The following is an 18,305-nucleotide window of genomic DNA, read 5'->3' as shown; positions in this document are numbered from 1 at the left end:
ATCACTTCTGTTTCAAATGTTCTTTTACAAAATTATATGTCTATTCAGATTCAGGCAATGACCCCCCCCCCACCACCACACACACTCATAAAGGCAGAACTTGGGTATTTCCCAACCCAGCGCTGGCAACCCTAGAACTCAGCCAAGCCCGTTTTTGTAGGTTAATTGTAGCCTCTGCATAAGTGCCAGCTAAAACAAACAGTTTTTTTAGGACAACATGAATCATTATGAATATTCATCAGAACTTTATATAAAAGGGTGATGATTTATCCAATGGTCACTGCACTGAGTCCGCAAAAATCTGGTTTTCTGATACTGTGTACTGAAGCTGAAAAATATATGTGCTGTCCTATTCACACAACTGTACGTATTCAGAGGCTTATTGTAAAATGCACTCCCAGTACACGAAGAAGGAGTGTCAAAATTGTAACAATGGAAAACATTTCTGCTTCTGAAGAAAGCAAAATCACATACAATTTCTGCAGTTCAGACAAATTACCTAGCTTTTAGTTTCTCTTACTAAAATTATATTTCTCAACCAAGGCAGATATTTTCTTACAAAAACTCTGTTCTGCAAGCCTTTACACATTCAAATCCAACAACCAGTAAATCACGTGGTTTTCTAAGCACTGCCAGAATAACAAATGAGCAACTTTACAGCTTAGACAGTTCCTTCATAGTTATTAGTATTAGATCATGTCTGTGTATCTTCTTCTCCTGTGCTGAAGTGATAAAGAAGAGAAAGGGGGGGTTCAGCTTGCAAATGCTGACATTATCACTGCAGGAAGGCAAGGAGTATAATCAGACTGATGATGACTGGATTCTTTGACTTCAGATTTGGCGCATCAGTGTGATGCAGTTCTTACAGGGAGACTGAACACTGGAGCAAAGTCAGCACTAGTGTAGACATACTCTCAGCCAAGCCTAGTTGTAGAATAGTGACAACTCTCCACACACCACAAGACTGACAGCGGAAACAACTCCAAAAGGAAAGAACAGCTCCCACCTGAGACCAGGACCACATTCCAATAAACACCTCCTTTACTCGAGGTCCTTCTGAAAAAAATCTGACATAATGTTCTTTTCAGATTGGACCCTTGCACTTCAAGGCACAAATTATCTGAACAGAATTAGTTATCTCCAGGGATGTGTGCAATAAAATTCTGCAGAAATATCCATGCATCTAAATTTGGTTGAAATTTCCCTATAGTTCCTAACCCTTTAGCTGCATTGCCCCAAAATCAGAGGATGAATTTCCTTGTTCCAGGGATCTCCCAGTCATGATAGATCTAGTAGCTGATTGTGCCTACAAGCCTTTGGGTTGACTGTGGCTGTAAGGCTTTCCCTATCGTCTCCAAGGAGGAGTCATTGGCATGGGGGATGAGATCTGATTACAACTGTGCAAATCACAGCTTGCTGTAATATTCTGAATGGTTCAGCATTCGCATGGTGCAACTAGGGGCATGATCCATGTGAGCTATAGTACCAGTATAAACAGCACAACATCCAGGGGTTCTGTGCCTGCTGTGACCTGAACTGTGCAGATCAAGCCTACCCTGCTGAATGTTGTCATCCCAGGATGATTCCTTGGGCTGCTAATGGAAGAAGGAAGGCATGATGCAGACCACAGGTGGCCAATGAGAGACTTGTCAGCAATTAGAATATTCTGATGATCCCACTGAAATAGTCTGCTTAAACCAGACCTTAGAAATGCAGTCCAAATTCTGGTGTGGATGGTAGAAGTTAGATGGGTGGTAAGACCTGCTTTAGATATTTACAGATATTTACAGATATCTTGTCTGAAATGTGTATTATTAAGTATGTATGTTATGTGTTTTATATTGTATTTTTTTCTTGTTGCTTTGTGTTATGTTGAAGAGTATTTATTGTCTAGAACCACTTTTTACCAAGTAGATCAATTTCTACAGGGTGCAGAACAATACAAAGAGATTTAGTTCCAGAAATGAGACAACTCCCCAAATGAGAACTAGTTCTACTAGAAGACTCACCAACCAGGCCCAGTGCTTCAAGACAGACAACTCCCAAATTAGAACCAGTTTCACAAGTGAACCACACCCCTATCAAGACGGGTGCAATGAAGGGGGCCACTCCCAAACCAAGAGATGCTTGGCAAAGGAGAGTGGTTCCCACACAACTATTGTTCTTGAGGTGAATCTTCACTAGCTAAAGTTGTTCTTTAAAAAGCAAACTGGACTGGTAATTATAGAAAATATTATTACTATGATCCACAGGGCAAGCAATTATCCTGGATCTCATGGCACATCACTTAAAATCTCATGTTGAATCAGGTAGATAGGCACTGGTTTTCCAATGAAAATGTTTTACTTTAGTGTGTTAGATACCACCTCAGTAATTTTTTAAAGTCCAGCTTGAGCCTTTAGATTATTACATATGGTGTTTGCTTGTGAAAAATGAAATTGAGGAGTAGTTACTGAGCTGAAGCATATGAAGTTGATGCTGAATATTTCACTGTCAGCAGTAAAAAACACATTATTTACACACACTATTTTGCAGAACTTTATGGATGTCATGTCAGGTTCTGTCCATCATGCCAGGGTTCTTGCCACCCAACTGAGAACCCAAGCAGCTCCTAACTCAGGCAAATTCCAACAAATGCAGGGATGTTCTATAAGTCTCCTGATGTTAGGGTTGCCAAACACCAGGTACTAGCTGGATATCTCCTGCTGTTACAACTGATCTCCAGATGATAGCAATCAGTTCACCTGAAGAAAATGGCCAAAATTGAACTCTATGGCATTGAAGTCCCTCCCATCCCCAAACCCTGCCCTCCTCAGGCTCCGCCCCAAAAGCCTCCCATTGGTTGCAAAGAGGGACCTGGAAACCCTACCTGATGTCCTGACCATGGAATACTTCGCAGACAGAATATTTTTTTCTGCCGGATGATGGAAGTCCAGTAAAACATCTTATCAGCAGTGTATAAGTGTAACATAGCACCCCTGGGTGTCTTGACACTTACTAATGAGTCTTCCGCCATTTGCTTCTTTGAACAAACATCTTTTCCTCAAAGAAAAGAGCCAGTCCTAACATTCCTCTATCTTATTAGAGTAGGAAGAAGAATCCAGGAGGCATTATCTTTGTGTATACAGGCAGCACCCATTCAGAAACAGTCCCTCCATTATACAAAACAGTTTGACTTGCAACATCCCAACATTTTGTGATTAGCCCTGGCAACCCATGGCAGCCATTTTGTGATTGTCCTCCATAGAATATATGCAAACATAAACACCTGCGATGTACAATCTTACATTGACCAAAGTAGGATCCAAAAAGGACCAAATACGTTTCGGCCTGAGAAGGAAGGCCTTCTCAAGCCGAAACGTAAGATTGTACATCGCAGGTGTTTATGTTTGTATTTATTGAATGTGTAGGTCTTGCCTATGCTAAAGGCCTTATGTTTTTAACTTGATTGTGCACCTTATTAAAATTTATATATTTGTAATTTTAGCATTTTTCACTCAACCTCTTCGGTTTTGACTCAGCTTTTTGGTTGAGTTCCATTTGGTGTTTCCCCCCCCCTTTTGTTGTTGTTTGTCCTCCATAGAAGCCTTTTTGTGTGGTACCCACTCTCCATCCTCAAAACCCCAAGAGTGCTCACAAGCTTAGCAAGATTTTGGATGACTGCTGTACCGAGACCCTTGAACCAGTTTCTCATCATATGTGTAGTACAGTCTAATTTTCTACAGAAAAGTAATCATGGCCCAAGCAAAAAAGCATGCGTGGGAACTTACTTGGAGTTGGAGTGTGAATAAATCGCATCTTGCTTGCTGCTTGCTACAGGCTGGGCATAGACCACATCTTGCTTGTTAGCAGAGTTACAGGAGGGACTACGCACTGGGATTCTTTTGCTTGTCCTACTTGTGGTTATAGTGCCTTGATTGTTGCAGCTGCTGTAGATGCTGTTACGGTTCAGAGTGGTCTTGTGCCCCATCCGGCTTCCACTCTGGTTTCTCCTTAGTGTGCTTCGTGGAGGGTCACAGTAGAGGTCTGGCTCACTTCGGCTACTCTTCATGTTCACAAAGCAGTAATCGCTGCCAGGACTGGTAGGGCTGCACATCTTGTTGTAGTGCCTGCCACCCCAGCCTTCCATTTGGCTGTAGGAGCTGTAGCGTTTATTCTCCGTATCCCTTTTGATTGTTCCATTGTACAGCTGATGAGGAATGAAACAAAGAAAACCATTCAAATTGTTGACTGGACTTTCATTGGCTCTATAAAAGGCAGGACTGGACCCTAAGAGGCACTAGACTCAGATCACAAATGCTGAGGACAAGTCAGAAAAGCCACAAATAAAATACAGAATTCTAACTGAGTTTATTCCAACAGAAAGAAGAATATTGACCCATGGATGAAGAGAGTCTAGCTCTTGGCAAACTGAAGCACTATCTGTGCCTGGGTAAAGGGGGAGGGGGAAGCCCCACCACCATTGACCAGACACATCGCTGCTGGTGGGTAAAGTTTAGTGGACTTGTAGGCCACAGGTTCCAGTTTGGTCCACAGTTCATGTTTAAAGGGAAGGTGTGCTGAACATTCAGAACTTTCTATGAGCAAAACTCCACACTCCCAATCCATGTTTTTGAATTTTGTTTCTGCAGTTGTTAGTGATCCTTTGCTATGTCTACAGGGGTCAGTTGCTAGTTAACAGGGCTAGGAAGGAATTTTACCCAAGGATTCTGATTGGTTAATAGGCCCTGGGGTATTCACCTCCCCCATAGCAAACAGTATATGCTATGTATGGTTGATGAGACCGTTAAAAAGAGTGTAACCATCATAACTGGCTGTTGGTGGTGAGACATTGGCTGGGACACAACACAGGGTGTTCAGGGTGACTTCCCTATATGACCCTAAAAGAGGGTCCCCTTGAGGGGCTCTGGGGAGCTGGGTGAAGGAAAGCCAACCTCTGTTCTAACAAGTTGATCACGCCCCCAGGAGCTGGTGATGGGGAGGAAAAGTGACTTCCACCCTTTCCAACCGTAACACCAGTTCTCTTTCCTTTGTTATTTTAACAGGCAGGTTGAGGAGGGGGTTGCTGACAGCTGTTTGGCTAACCCCTGCACCCATTGTCCCAAGCCTATGCTGCACCAAGACACGAGAAAACTGTAATCAGTAAAGTTGTAGCCTGATTCTTCTCAGCGCAGCATGTCTATGTCGTCATCCTTCCCCGTTCCACCACCCATTGGCTGGTCTCCACTCCAGGCACAAGGGGATATTCAACAAATAAATCTCTTCAGCTCATGTACATTTACTTCCATATTTCAGCTACAGAAATTATTCCTACACAATGAAGCAAAGGTATGTTTAAGGATCACAGTTAACAAGCACAGTTCTTGGATACAGGTCCAACCCATCCCATCAGATATTCATTGATGTCTAGCGCAACATTCCAAGAATCTTGAAGCTCACTGTTCTGCACCTAACCACTTGGTCATTTTCTATATCCACTTTGTGGTAGACAGCCATGTGTTCAGAAATCCAGATTTTTAAAAGAGTTCCAGCTATGTGCTGGCCTGCTAGCTCAACGTATCAAACAACTCACAGGAACAGAATACCTGCAATTAACTTCAGTTAAATAGTTACAAAAAGCTACGTTTAGGGGGCAGGGGAGAAGAGTGAGATAATGTAAATATACTTTAATGAGAAATCGTTCTTTCCACAGCTATATCAGAGTTTAATCACTAACCTTAAATGCAAATTCTTTTTATATATCTAAAGTGACATGGAAATATTACTGTGATCAATGCTCTTTGTTTCACTCCAGCAGGCATGCTCTTAGGGATGTCAACCTCCAGGTGGGACAAGAGGATCACCCAGAATTATAGCACATCTCCAGACTACAGAAAGCGGGGGATCCCTACTTACCGGGATCCATTGTTTGCGGAGCCGCGCCGGGTGGCGGGGCCCAGCTGGCCGTTTGGCCGCAGGGGGGGGAGCGGCGGGCGGATAGGGGGCCGGCCCGCGATCCCCTCCCAGCTCCCGGTGGCAGGGGGACATCTTCTAGTGGGCGGGCGGGCAGCTGCACAGAGGGGGGGCGAGGCGCCGCTCTCGGTCCTCCGTGGCGGGGGGATCGGATGGCGGTGTTGGTTGCTCCGCCCCGCGCGCCTTTCTCGCACCCCGCCTGCCCTCCTTTTGAATGGGCCAATCGGGGCCCTGGTCTCCTGTGCCCCGTCCTGGCTGGCACCAACGGACCAGTGGTTTCCAGTCTGGTCCGCCGGCCAGGTATTTAAGGGGAGGTGCTGCTCCTGGCCGGCCCTGTTCCCAGCTGTTTTGTCACACCCACCCTCCCCCTTGTTCATGGCTGTGGCCTGGTTGTTGATGTTGTCTGTGCTGTCGTAATTCGGATGCAGGTTGGGTTAGGTGGTTTGCGGTTGTTTCAGTAAACACGGGCTGTGCTCGAATTGTTCATTGTTACGCATTTATGGTTAAGGGTGGTTTGTTAAGGGTCGCTTTACTCTGTCACAACTGTCACAACTGTTTATCTGGGGTTTATCTGTCACAACTTTCAGGGGCTGGCGGTTTTGGGCATGGGGCCAGAATCCTGTTCGGGGAAAAGCCGGCCTGCGAGCCCCCTTTTCCCAGGCTGGGGACCCCAATAAGGGGTTTTGGGAGGGGAGGCCAGTGGGCTGACATGCCCGGTGGGGCAGTCAGGGTGGCCTGCCTCCTCCCAAGTGGCAGTGGACCACACAGTGGCTGCCGTCCAGGTGGGTCCAGGATCTGCCTTCTCAGGCTGTGCCCAGCATGGGCTGGGCACAGGTTACATCAGCTGGCATTGGGTCACCTGATGTCAGGATTCTGCCTCCATGCTTGCCAATGCCTAATGCTGTGATTAATATTGTAATCAATAAATGTTGTGGCCTGTTTTTATTCCATACATGTGTTGTGTCATATCTCTTATCCCAGAAATGGTAGGAGCAGTGCGGGGTCCCCAGGGGTGGTGGTGGGTCGTATTCATCGGGTAGGGGCAGACGGGCCTTGGGACCCCCATTGGCCTGGATCCGCAATCAGTTCCCCTGGAGAAAATGGATGCTTTGGAAGGTGGACCATATGACATTGTTCCTCCCCTGGCTCCATCCCCAAATCTCCAGGAGTTTCCCAACTTGGATCTGGCAACCCAATGCCCCCCATTCCGTGCCAGTGGCCAGGGGGAACCTGGCAACCCTCTTCTAGAAATGACAAAGGAAATTAGAGAAAGTAAAATAACATTTGCTCTACTGTCATTGTACTGGGTTAAAAGGTACAGAGCAAAAATGGGGTTATGGCTTTAACTTGCAGAGCAGACAAAAGGCTAAAATAACAAATGGAAATGCTATCCATTAAAAACTGGGAAGGGATGAGACATAGAACATTAGATAGGAACTGTTGTAATATCAAAGGAAAAGATATAGCAATGTGTTGTTTTGCAGGTAGCATTGTTTTTATTATGTGAATTGTACTGTTGATATTTTTTATAGTAAAACTTATTTGAATACAGAAAAGAAAGTATAAATACATATACATTATACACACACTATATATATATATTAAAAATGCTTAACACTGTTATATATAATAATAATGCTAAGCAGTTATATAGTGCTTTCAGTTTTCAAAGTGCTTTGTATACTTGACCTTGTTGTAATCCTTACAACAGTACTGTAAATTAGGCCATTATTACTGTCCCCATATTGAAGATGGGAGATCAAAGCGGATAGAGAATGTGGCTTGCCTAAGTCTACCCAGTGAGGTTTTTGGCAGAGGTTAACATTTGAACCAGGGACTTCTGGGACTACAGTTCATTCTATTAGCTGTTACACTGCAACAGCTCCTTTATAAGGTGCATATGAATATATTTTTGAAATAAAACACAGCACCATAAAAAGCAAAAAATAATAGGCTGGGCTCATTCAGGAGCTTCTTTTCACATAGAAGAAGCTGTTTTTCACGTCTGCAGGAGACACCGTCTTGCATATTCCACCCCACCCAAGCCATGCTTGCACTGACTTGCTTCTGAGGACTCATCTAAATGAGAAGTGCCTTCCCAAACAGATAATAACTTGGCACCCTCTCTTCCCAAGTCTCATTGGGAGGGGGGATATGTCAAAAGCTTAACAGCTATGAAACATGGCTTGCTGTTTCAAAATGTAGGACAAAAGGAAGCCTTAATCATTCCTTTCCCCCCAAAATACATCCAAACAAACACAGACACATTTGCACAGAAACTCCTCTTTGCTTGTTCCCCTTCCAGATACTTGATGTGAATGAATGCAAAAGAAAACAGAAGCCTGGCGTAAATAATATGTTAAGTCTTACATAATAGCTAGCTGAACAGTTTGCAGCAAACATCCCAGGGATTTAACATCTCTGCCAAGTTGCTGTCTCTATTATTCCTTTTTTTCAGGTGGAATAAAAGCAGATGTTGATTTATAAAAAACAGGGTCAGCTAATGCCCGGTACTCTGTTTTTCCTTGACTCCCAACACTCACCCGAGATCAAGCGGTTTTGAACAGAATTAACTTGAATACAGCCAAATGCAATTCTGGAGGAGCATTCCAGAAGACAGATAATTAAATGATCCCTGACCATTTAAACCATGATACCAGGGTTGGTTCAAATTGTTTCCTAATTTCAATTTGGCTTGAAATAGGTAAAGAATTTAGTATAATACCCATTTCATTTGTGGGCGTTGGGGCACTGAATCAGCACACCGGACACCCCAAAAATCCTTACTCAGAGGCATTCTGAATGCATTGAACCCTGAAGCAAGAAGTGAAACATGTTTGAGCATGTGTCCACTACAGATTAATCGGAAGTCAAACTCCCTGGGGAATTTTGAGAGCTGTAGTGTCAGGTAGCACTAAATATGCATCTCCCAATTCTGTTGTTGGGTTCTATTCCCAAGTTAAGTCATCAATATTGTAGACAGGCAATGGCACTGTGAACTCCCCTCTAGCCTTTTTTACTAGCAGAAATATCCTTTTCTGATATAAGACTACTCTCATATCTATTTAGTGTATTGGCAAAATTTGATGAAGCTAGTAACAGTACTTAATGTCTCAGAAATGTCACAGTGGGAATTCTCTACATTGACTGCATTACTTGTTTATTATTATTATTTGTTTCATTTATTTCATTGATGACCCTGGCTTTCTGCCCAATGGGGCCAAAGTGGCTTACACCATTCTCCTGTCCTCCATTTTATCCTCACTGCAACCTTGTGAGGCAGGGTAGCCTAAGAGTGTATTATGTTCTTAGACTAGCCCAAAGTTACTCTGCATGCTTAGTAATTTTAATCATATCTGTTATAGTAACTTGTTGGTTTTTTTCCCAAAGGCTAGGATGATAAGAATAATAAAATTTATGCAGCACCTCAGAGAGCTTGAAGGGATTTGCAGACATTATCTCAGTTATCCAGGCTTAAACTATTTGAAATTCACCAGCTGAGCTATAGCCCACCCCTAGTTTAATAGAATCTCTCAACACTCTTATGAGATAAGTAAGTAGGTGTTATTGCCATTTTTCACATGGCCAGACTGAGTCACAGAGGGATTAAGTGTCGTAATAATGTATTTAGAACGTTTATGACTTAAAAAATAACTGTGGATCACCATGTACTTTACAGACTTTACATTATAATTATCCATATTATGCAGCTGGGGAAAGTAAAGCAGAAAAATGACTTCGTTAGCTCATCAGGTCAACAAGAGAGATAGGAATTGAACCCACATCTCCTGACGCCTTCTGGGTTCATAAGCCTGCATATTAGCTGGGTGTTTCCAGAGCTAGCAAAGCAATCTTTTATGAAAAAATATGATTACTATTAATTTTTAAACTGGTAGTTTATTTGTTTCTAGAGCAACAGATGGTGTGGAAGAAAAAAATATGCACAAACATGTTGAGAGGGTGTGTCTCTCAAGCCAGAGGGGAAAACTAAGGCAATGAAATATGATGTACCACCCTGACTGATGTGAACACCGTCGATCCTGCTTGTGCAATGAATCCACATCTGGTAGGTAAAACACAAAACTAAAAGAGGAAAACTTACAAAACCAGAAAAAAAATTCTTCCACCTCTTAAACGCTTCTTCCTTCCTCTATCATGCATTTGTCTTTGATACTTTTCCATTTCTTTTCTTCTTGATGATAACATTTGGTCCTAAATTGATCATGACCTGAAGGTGGATTTGGAAAGATTTTCCTCCCATACTGTGATGTAAAACATTGTCCAGTCATTCTGTAGCAAGAGCCACGTGTAACAGGGACATCAGAAAAGTTAAACAGAAGTTTCAGTCATGGGCAATTTTCGAAAATACAATTTTGACTTAACTCTTCCTCGCTGGCAATTGGGGCATATATCAGGCTCTCTGATCAGTCTGTTTCTATGAAAATCCTACTGCCAGGTGACTAGAAAAAATTGCTTGATTGTGAAAGAAGCGGACATTAGCTTTCCCTGATCAACCTCTCATCTACCATGTGCTGAACTCCGAACGTGCATTCAGAAATATCCAGCTATGCTCATTTGAAAGAAATTCTGCTAATTTCCCTTGTAATAGCACTATAAAAAAGTATTATTTTCTCAATTTTCATTCTGCATAGTCAGACAATTTTGTCTATGGAAATGATATTTGATTGGGGAGAACTTGTGAAGGACGTGCTTAAATGGCAGCTTCTTCTGTTTTTTGGATTAGCCACTTCCCACAATGAAGGAATAGGTCAAATGTGTGTCCCTGCACCCCTGTTTGGTAAGAAGTACAATGGACCTCTGGTTTCCCGATGGCATGAACCCAGGCGCATCATAGTTGTCTTACTCCTAGTATGACTTTTACTGGCTTTAGAAATGATTCAGGGTGGTACATCTCACTCAAGGTCTCCTGCACTTTTAAAAATCAGATTATCTAAGCCAAAGCTTCTTAAACTGTGGGTCGCAACCCAATATGGGATTGTGTAACTGAATGTGAGGGTCGTGAAAAATTTGGCAACAGTAAATGGTAAAATTATATGTATACCAAAGAATTGTTTTAAAATAAATTTATTTATGATTTTTTATCAGTAAATGTTTGATTTGTATACCCATTTTATATACCTATATACCTGAGGTAGTGTAAAAATTTCTCGGGTGAAAAGGAGTCTCAAATTGAAAAAGTTTAAGAAGCCCTGATCTAAGCCAACCAATGTTTCTTCCATACAGCACATAAACGGTTTGCTATTTTTATCAGATTGAAAGTGAGTAAGGTGCCCCTACTTGAGGCCTTCCTTTTGGAGGGACCTGCTAAATATCTATGGGAGGGCTTTAATCAGGACTTCAGTATTCCGTGTCTTGGCAACAGAACTATTACCATGGCGCAATATCTGAAATTAGTTCTGAGAACTGTTATGACTGCTAAAGCAGCCAAGAAGATGGGAGAATGGTGCTATATCTTGGCCTTGTGAGAATTTTAAATCCCAGACAAAGTGACAATTTCCCATTCCCTTATGGACTGTGTTTTGGTCAGTCCTCTCAGCAAGTAAACCACACCATAACACCACAACAGCTTAGCCCAGGGGTCGCAAAAGTGCAGCTCCCGAGCCACATGCGGCTCTTTGAGCCCTTGAGTGCGGCTCTTTCCATGTCCGGGCCTGGCTGAGTAGCGAAAGGGGCAGGGGGCAGGAGAGAGTCTGTGCAGGAGGCGCTTGGGTTACGTAGGAGCGACCACGTGCCGCTGCTGCTGGCGGGCCTGCTGTGGGGAGAAGTCTGTGCAGGAGGCACTCGAATTACAAAGGAGCGACCACGTGCTGCTTCTGCTGGCTGGCCTGCTGTGGGGCTTGGGGGTTTCTTAAGCAGCGGAGGGAGCAGCCGCCATTTCTATATTTGCACGGTAAGCCCACCCGCTGCCTCTTGGCTTCTACTGTTGGCTCCTTGAGTCCCTCTTCAGAAAGGCTCAAGATAAATTCTCATTGCTTTGGACGCGCTTCGCCTGGACGAGGAAGCCCCGCGCAGCGCCTTTCTCGCTTGAGGCCGCCCGCAGCCCGGAGGGGAGGGGGAGGCAGAGAGCGAGCTGCCCCGGCGGCCGCCACCTCCCCCTCCCTGCCACGCGGGCCTCTCTTTCGGTACTGCCGCTCTCGCCCCCAGGGCTGCAGAGCGGGCCCAAGGCCGTGCTCAGGCTGCCCCTGGGAGGGGGAGGGGGCTGGCGCCGTGGCCTCGAGGGAGGGAGGGAGGAAGGGGCAGTTGGGGGACTCTCCTTTCTCCCCCCCATGGAAGCCGCCTGGGTGCGCGGCCCTGCCTGCCTGCCCCCCAGCTGGGGGGGGGGGCTCCTCCAGCCAAGCCACCTTGCCCGGGCACCCGCTGCCTGCCCTGAATCTGGAGCCCCTCGGTCCCAGAATGGTGGGGGGGGGTGAGTACCTGCCCCTCCCTCTGGCCAGGAGGGAACTGGCATGTCCGTGGCGGGGGGAAGGAAGGATGGACTGTGCATCTCCCCCTTGTTTGTTTGCATGGAACACACACAGACTGGGGACCTGCTGGCCTCTTCCTCTGTGCCTGGGATCCCTGGACATCTGGACCCTCGCTGGGTGATGGTGGTGGGGGGGAGAAAACAGTGGGCCTTTTTGTCTGGCAATTGTTAGCCCTCCCCTGGTCTATTACTACAGGTTTCCCCTCTTCCTGCTACTTTGTGCCTCTTTCAAAAGGAACTGGGGGGGGTTACACTCTCCCCACAGCCATTCACCACCCCACTGTGCAGTAGGTGCTCTACTGGTTTCCACTTCTGCTAAATTTTAATTAAAGTTTATTAAGTTAATAAACAGTGTACCTACCTATATAGTTTGAGTTTAAAAAATTTGTCTCTCAAAAGAAATCTCAATCGTTGTACTGTTGATATTTGGCTCTCTTGACTAATGAGTTTGGCGACCCCTGGCTTAGCCAATCAGTATCAGAGACCACCGCAAGTTGACCAAATATAGATTTAGAGGAGATACTAAATTTCTCCCTTTGCATTTCTCAAGTAATAATTCCAGTATAAATATAATAAACAAGAGAAGATTATAGCTGAAATCTCTAGGGGGTCCAACTAAAATGCAATGTTTTGCTGAAGTCAATTTTTTTAAAATGAAAAGTGACAGAATCTCAGACATATCAACTAGATGGACTGATGGCTGGTTCTGTATAAGACATCTTCACCTATTCATATGACTCCTTCCCACACAAACTTTTAACATTTTCTAATTATTACCAATAGCTAAGACATCTGATCAGGTCTCTTCTGCTGTTGCCCCCAAAGCTGTGGAATAGGGTTGTGGGGAAAAAAATTGGGGGTAAATTTCACGTTTGGGTTTATTGGGCCCAATTTTTTTAGTAAACCCGAAATAAGCCAAATACCATGCTGGTAAATATGGGTATTCAGCTTATTTTCGGGTTTACAAAAAAAAAAAAAAATCAGGTCCATTATAGTCTATAGTCAATGGGGATTTATTTGAAGCTCCTGGGGGTATTTTTGGAGGTGGCTGCAGGGGACTTTCCTTAGATGGTCACCAAAATTTGGTGAACTTTGGGACAGGGGTCCAATTTTATGGTCCCACAAAGGGGTCGCCTCCATCCTACAGGCATTTGCGAGCCAAGCTGTCCATTGGTTTTCAGGTTCAAAAGTTCAGCATTGCCGAGGACTGGCAGAAAGAGCTGATTCCAGGCTGACACCTCAAAGTCTGGGGGCTGCCTTCGTTTCTGGGTTGCTTTGCATGATGTCCATGCAAATTAGCTTCTAAACGGAGGGGAAAAGCTTAAATGCAAGAGAAATAAGGCTTGGAAAACTTCTTTTGGTGGCAAATGACATCCTGTGAACAGTGCTTTATTATGGTCATCAAAAATCTGATTTGAAGAGATGGTCACGATGCGGGGAAACAAAGCCTCTACTCGGGGTGACCTTCTTCTGGAAAGCAGGTTTTCAGGAGGGGTGAGATTGGAGCCAACTGAAGTCTTGACTACGAGGGCTGTCCGAAGGAGATTGCTCATCCACGTGGATGAAGAAATCTCCTTCAGAAACCTGGTGGTGTCAATAGCTGTTGAAGCTGGCTGTTTTTATTTGGAGGGTATATCCCTCCGGACGGGACTGGGTGAGCCCTGTCTTTTAAATTACTCTTCTGCTATGCAGACTAGTCTTTTGTTGGGTGATATACCTGGAAAGTTGGCCAGACCAAGTTGGCTCCAATTACACAATCCCCATCTCAAAAGGACCCCAACTATGGGGCCCTAACAAAACCAGTCAAAGAAAAGAAAGAAAAAGGGGAGAAAGCACAGAGCCATGCCTCTGAGCAAATGCAAATAGCCGAATATCTATTTGGCTTTTTCAGATATCGCCTATTCAGCTTCGGCTTTATCCCCAGGTTTTGGTATCCGGTAAACCCGAATCCTGAATTTTACCAAAACAGCTAATTTCAGGTTTATTTTCGGTTCAGGTTTATCAATGTGCACAACCCTTCTGTGAAATGAATGCCTTCCTTTTAATTATCAAAAGACTATGTAATATCAGTCTTTTGAAGAAACACATTTAAAAGCTGGTGCTTGTTGATTCTGGGTATCTTGACGTTGTTTATTATTCTCCTGCAATCTGACTTGTTTGTTTTTATAATGGTTCAGTTGTGAAAGGCTACTACTCAGTGTAATTGGGTTTTACTGTAGCTTATATTTTGTTGAATGGCAAAGCACACTCAGTGGCAAATAGGCAGGATACAGTAATATAAATATACACCCATTGTGTTTGCTTTTGAACACACACACTAAAAGGATATGTAGACTTCCATGCAATGTATTTAGGAGAAGAGTATTTTAAAACATTACAGTCTCTCTCCTTTTGCACTGCCTTAACAAAGCACCTTTTTGCCCTCCTTTGGGTCATGGGAAGCTTATTCAGAAAAGGATTAAACCAACACCCATTTCTATTTTTCTTCTGGCGTCCTGCTTCCTTTCATACTTGCACAGCATGTTCGCCCTCTCATTTGTGTCTGAATCTCTCTAACTGCAGCATCACCTCCTTGTTTGGAGTTTATTCTGTACATTAGGTGTGTACTCTGCTGCGAGTCACCTTCTACCCAGCCTGTAAATTTTCCCACTTGCCAAAGAGTTCACAAATTTAAAGTTATTATCATGACTAACTAATGACATATATCTAGTGAAACAAGTATAAGTTGTGCATGTGTGTTGCCTTCATGTGTATGTATGACACACATGAGTCCTGGAGTTTTATGTTCTCTACAAACTAATGAACGCAGCTTCAGTCCCAAATGTGTCATTTCTGTACATGAGCTCAGAGGGAGGACTGGAAAAATGGAACCAGAAAAGAACATAAAATCTCCAGTGCTCTTAGGAAACAAGGACTCTTAATTTATTGTGGTGTTGAGATTTAATGAAATTAGAACCCATTTCATCAGACTGCCAACTCTGATGGTCAAACTCAACTTTTGGACCTAATGTATATTTGCTCTCTCATGCAGATAGACAAGCAACCTGTACCTTATTTCTATACGCATCCAGTGGTTGTTGGGACAAGAAAACCAAAGAAAAGGTTATGACATTGCTTCAACAGCTTTTCAAGAGAAAAACAGTTTGTATAACAAGTTCCAAAAATTAGACTGATAACTGAATTGCTTAGAAGGGAGACAACTAGCTGCAGTGGCGGGGGGGGGGGGCACTCCAGTTCACTTTATTTTAAGCTCTTACATCTATTTTTACACAATCCAAATTTATTTAAAAGTATTATTTATGTACAATAGTAATTCGTTCAATGAAACTTAATTTCAAGTTACTATGGCTAGGTTAGGCTGCAAGTCTGCCATTCCAATTACATAAGAACATGAACAAAATTAATGAAGGATCCCCCACACACACACCAAGAGAGGGAGTACACCATAGTTTGCACACCATACAAAAATCTGTTAACTTTGGGTTGGATCCAAAGGTGTCTTGTGCAACAGGAAGACACTTCCTCTTGAATGGGAAGTCAACAGAAAATTTAAGGTGGGGGGGGTTTCTGTAATTTCTGTTGACTTCCCATTCAAGATACAACTCCTCCACACCACATCCAACTCTGATGGTCCCACAACTAACAAGAGCAGCTTTGAGGGTGGCATGGTGGAGGAGGCGCAAAGATTCATTCTGCAAACAAGGTCTTCTTCAACGTTTTTAAAATCCAAGCTTTAGATCTTGTGGCAGACACAACCCTTTGTTGAACCTGTACTGACACTATTTGCTATTCAGGCTTAGCTGTTCCTTATTTTTTAAAGAAACCTTTTTATTGGAAAAACAGCAACACAAGTATTGACGTACACATAGTGCAAACATACAGAACACTGCACACGTGCAGTCTTCATCCAAAAGGAAATAAATCATTTTTAAATTTTTATGCAAATTATTTGCAACCTGTTTATACCCTGCACATAGCACTGGAATTTGGGAGTTAGTGAATTTATTCCCTCATTCGGTTATATTGTTTTCTTTAAAATAAATGTATTGTTTGTATACACTTTTCAAAATAATGTTACCAAACTTAAGTCTCAGTATTATCAAATGCAAGCTCTCTCCTTTTCTTGGGTACCCGTTTATAACTGGGTGATAATTTTCCTGAACCCAAAAGCACAAATAATACCTGCTATGACTTTTTATCATGCACAGAAGAATCCATCACAACTCAACAGATTCTTAACTCTCCCCTCTTGGTGCATGCAGATGGTCATGGAAACTTCCAGCAATCCCATCTGGCCTTCTTCTTCTGCTCAATCAAGTGATGTGTGCTCCCCCACCCCCCTGGAGTGTCCTGATGAATTGCCTGTTTGTGTTCACAAAGAGAGGAGTGGAGAAGCAGAGCTTTGTTCAATCCTGTAAGGATCCCTATATACATGGATGTTTTACCCACTTTTTTACTTAGGTCAAGGACTCTAAGAATTTCGAGCACACCTGGGATAAATTATTGCACAACACTTCCCAATTTTTTTTTTGTTTCATGTGTTGCATTCTAACCAAATCTCCACTCCACTTTTCCTTTCCACTAGGATGTCATGGTTTACATATAAAACCTTACCCCGTGGCCCCAGTTGTTGCCTCCTGTGTGGGCTTTTGCATAGTAGCTACCCCGGGCTGTTCCGTAGCTATAACCATCAGCTAGACCATCATACATAGAACCTGCAAACAAAACAACAATATTAGGTGTGAAAATGATGAGCTCCAATCCAAACTGCTATTCAAACCAATTAAAGCAATAAACATATGCTTAGCAAATAAGTTTTATTTCATTGGTCCAAGAAGGGGAAAGAAAACCAAAAATCACCATAGATACAATTTGCATTAGTCCTAAAATCCACCTAAAGAAATAACTGGAACATGAAAGACAGCTCTTCTGAGGCCTGTTGTATAATGGCAGAATTTTAAAAGTTTACAATTCAAAAAGCCTGAAATATTGCCAGTTTTTAAATTTTGCCTCCTCCCCCAATTCAGTTCTACAGCTGACCAGATGGCAAAAAACTATTTATTTATTGTTTACTTTATATTCTGCTTTGTTCCCCATAGGGTTGCCAAGTGCCAGGTGGTGGTGAGTAAACTACCGCCAATCCACTGGGCTGCCCGCTGACCAGCTGAGGGTCAGTGCACGTGTGACACGCCTACGTCAATTTAGGGTTTACCCTGAAGCGACGTGGACACTCTAGCAAATTCAGCTGAAACCTTTTGGTTTCCATAGAGTTTTGGCCAAGATTGAGAGAGCATCCCCATCACTTCCGAGTAAACTGGAAGTGATGTAGGTGCGTCGGCACGGGCGGGCACATCGAGCCAGGCGTGCCCCTGCACCGCGCGCCCCAGAAAACCTCCTGCCGATTGACCGACGGGACCTGGTAAGCCTAGTTCCCCAATGGGCTTACATCATTCTCCTCTCCTCCCTTTTATCCTCACAGCAACCCTGTGAAATAGGTTAGACTGAGAGAATATGATTGGCCCAAGGTCAACCAGCAAGCTTCCATGGCAGAGTGGGAATTTTTTTTAATTTTTTATTGTTTTCTAATTACAACATATCCTTCAATCAATCAAATATCATATATATCATCATAACATTATCCTTTCAAAGTTGTAAATAATCAGAACAATAAGGACTTCGCCTCCCACCTCCTCTATCATTTTGATATACCAGTTCTCCCTTTTGTATTGTAATTTCTAATCCAAAAAGATAATCCAATAATTTTATGGGTATAAATATTAATATACATTTATAGTTTACCTATAATATCCTTCATTACTTTCTTTTATACATTTCTAAGCATTATGGTAATCTAAATGAACATTCAACT

The 18,305-nt window shown here is 43.2% G+C and overlaps 1 protein-coding gene across 1 annotated transcript in view; it reads right to left on the bottom strand.

Annotated features, from left to right (window-relative positions):
* The window catches only part of PKP1 (plakophilin 1), a 60,769-nt gene that overhangs the window by 27,328 nt on the left and 15,136 nt on the right, over positions 1-18,305 (bottom strand). Inside the window, exons 2-3 of the mRNA XM_056844169.1 lie at positions 17,051-17,151; positions 3,771-4,189 (exon numbers count right to left, since the gene is read on the bottom strand). Of these exons, the coding sequence (XP_056700147.1) occupies positions 3,771-4,189; positions 17,051-17,151 (520 nt within the window). The remainder of the gene's footprint in view (positions 1-3,770; positions 4,190-17,050; positions 17,152-18,305) is intronic.

The sequence above is a fragment of the Euleptes europaea genome, chromosome 2 (genome assembly GCF_029931775.1).
Source record: "Euleptes europaea isolate rEulEur1 chromosome 2, rEulEur1.hap1, whole genome shotgun sequence".
Lineage (NCBI taxonomy): Eukaryota > Metazoa > Chordata > Lepidosauria > Squamata > Sphaerodactylidae > Euleptes > Euleptes europaea.
The sequence above is the reverse complement of the archived record's forward strand: the minus strand, read 5'-3'. Positions and strand labels throughout refer to the sequence as shown.